The sequence below is a fragment of the Erigeron canadensis genome, chromosome 6 (assembly GCF_010389155.1).
Source record: "Erigeron canadensis isolate Cc75 chromosome 6, C_canadensis_v1, whole genome shotgun sequence".
In the NCBI taxonomy this organism is placed as follows: Eukaryota; Viridiplantae; Streptophyta; class Magnoliopsida; order Asterales; family Asteraceae; genus Erigeron; species Erigeron canadensis.
Window position 1 is genome coordinate 22424835 of NC_057766.1, and position 1407 is coordinate 22426241.

A 1407-nucleotide genomic window follows, 5' to 3' on the forward strand; every position below is an offset into this window, starting at 1 on the left:
AAAGTTCACAGCGGAATAGTTCGTGACTATTTGTGCCTAGTTGGTTATAGTTTAATGTCATTAAATAAAATATTCAGACTAACTGAAACTTAATAATAACACTTATCGATCCTAGAATAAACAAAAATAATCGAGGCCGCGGGGAGATACTATTTTTTTTATGGAACGGAACCACGATTTTAGACTTGCACTAACATTGAGGAACTGATCAACAGGAAGTGAAGAAATTTGTCCTGGTTGGGAGCAGCAAAAGAAAAAATAAAAAGCACGAGACGCCGATTATGGTGTTCAGAGGAGAGCATAAGGAATTGAGGAAAGAAGGCGAAGAATGGATGAAAAAGGCTGCAGATTCATATACAATCACAGCAGCAATTATCACAACAATAGTATTTGCAGCTGCCATTACTGTACCAGGTGGAACTGATGGCAATACCGGGAGAGCAATTTATGCCACAAATCCAGGTTTTATCATATTTGTGGTTTCGGATGCAATCTCATTGTTTACATCCATTACTTCCTTGTTGATGTGCCTTTCCATTTTAACAACGCGCTACAGAGACGAAGACTTTCTCTATCGGTTACCCCAGAGAATGATGCTTGGCATTGCTATGCTATTCATATCAGTTACCTCCATGATGATAGCCTTTAGTGCAACATTATACATTATGTTTGCACAGGGTAAAACATGGATATTTTTCCCGATAGCTGCACTAACATGTTTACCGGTTATTTCGTTCGTGACATTACAACTACCCTTGCTTTTCGATCTGTTCTCTTCCACATATGGCCGAGGAATCTTTGGTAAACAAAGTGATGGGAAGAGCAAACGATATTAACTGATGATCGATGAGACATGGCAAGACATATATATAACATATGAGGTGAGTTTTTATATCATTGAAATGTCATAATTTACTTGCTTTATTTAAACTTGTGGTAATGTAGGTGACTGTAGCTTTTATTTATAATTGTGATAAACCCAAACACATTACATTGAAGGGTAATTATACCTTTCAACCGGTATATCTCTTACCGACACTTTCTATAACCAATTTCTAAGACTCGATTATTTACAATAGTTCATATATATCCAGAAAAAGAATACGTGGGTGTATGTAACTTGTCTTCAGTTACTATTGTATGAAAAAACTTTGTTTTGGTTAATTGTATATAGGTAACCTGCTAAACTGAACAAATCGTGTAAAAATGCTGATGTGGTGGTCTGTCATTGGGCCACGTATCAGATGTTTGATGGTGCCACGTTGGTATCCGGCCGATTTCTCACACAATTCTTTCATTTTTGAGACAAACTTACATACAATGAACCAAAACAAAGTTTCTTTTCCTATATACACACAGATTCTTTTCCCTATATATCCTAAGTTTGAGTTTTAGACTTTTATGCAT

The 1407-nt window shown here is 36.2% G+C and overlaps 1 protein-coding gene across 1 annotated transcript; it reads left to right on the top strand.

Annotated features, from left to right (window-relative positions):
- The first annotated feature begins 281 nt into the window (after positions 1-281).
- Positions 282-836, top strand: LOC122604474 (ankyrin repeat-containing protein ITN1-like). The gene has a single exon (XM_043777369.1). It carries the CDS (start codon positions 282-284, stop codon positions 834-836), a length of 555 nt encoding a protein of 184 aa, XP_043633304.1.
- Positions 837-1407: the final 571 nt, after the last annotated feature.

Excerpts from the sequence above, each read along its gene's own strand:
- LOC122604474 (XM_043777369.1), top strand. The coding sequence starts at position 282 with ATGGTGTTCAGAGGAGAGCATAAGGAATTGAGGAAAGAAGGCGAAGAA.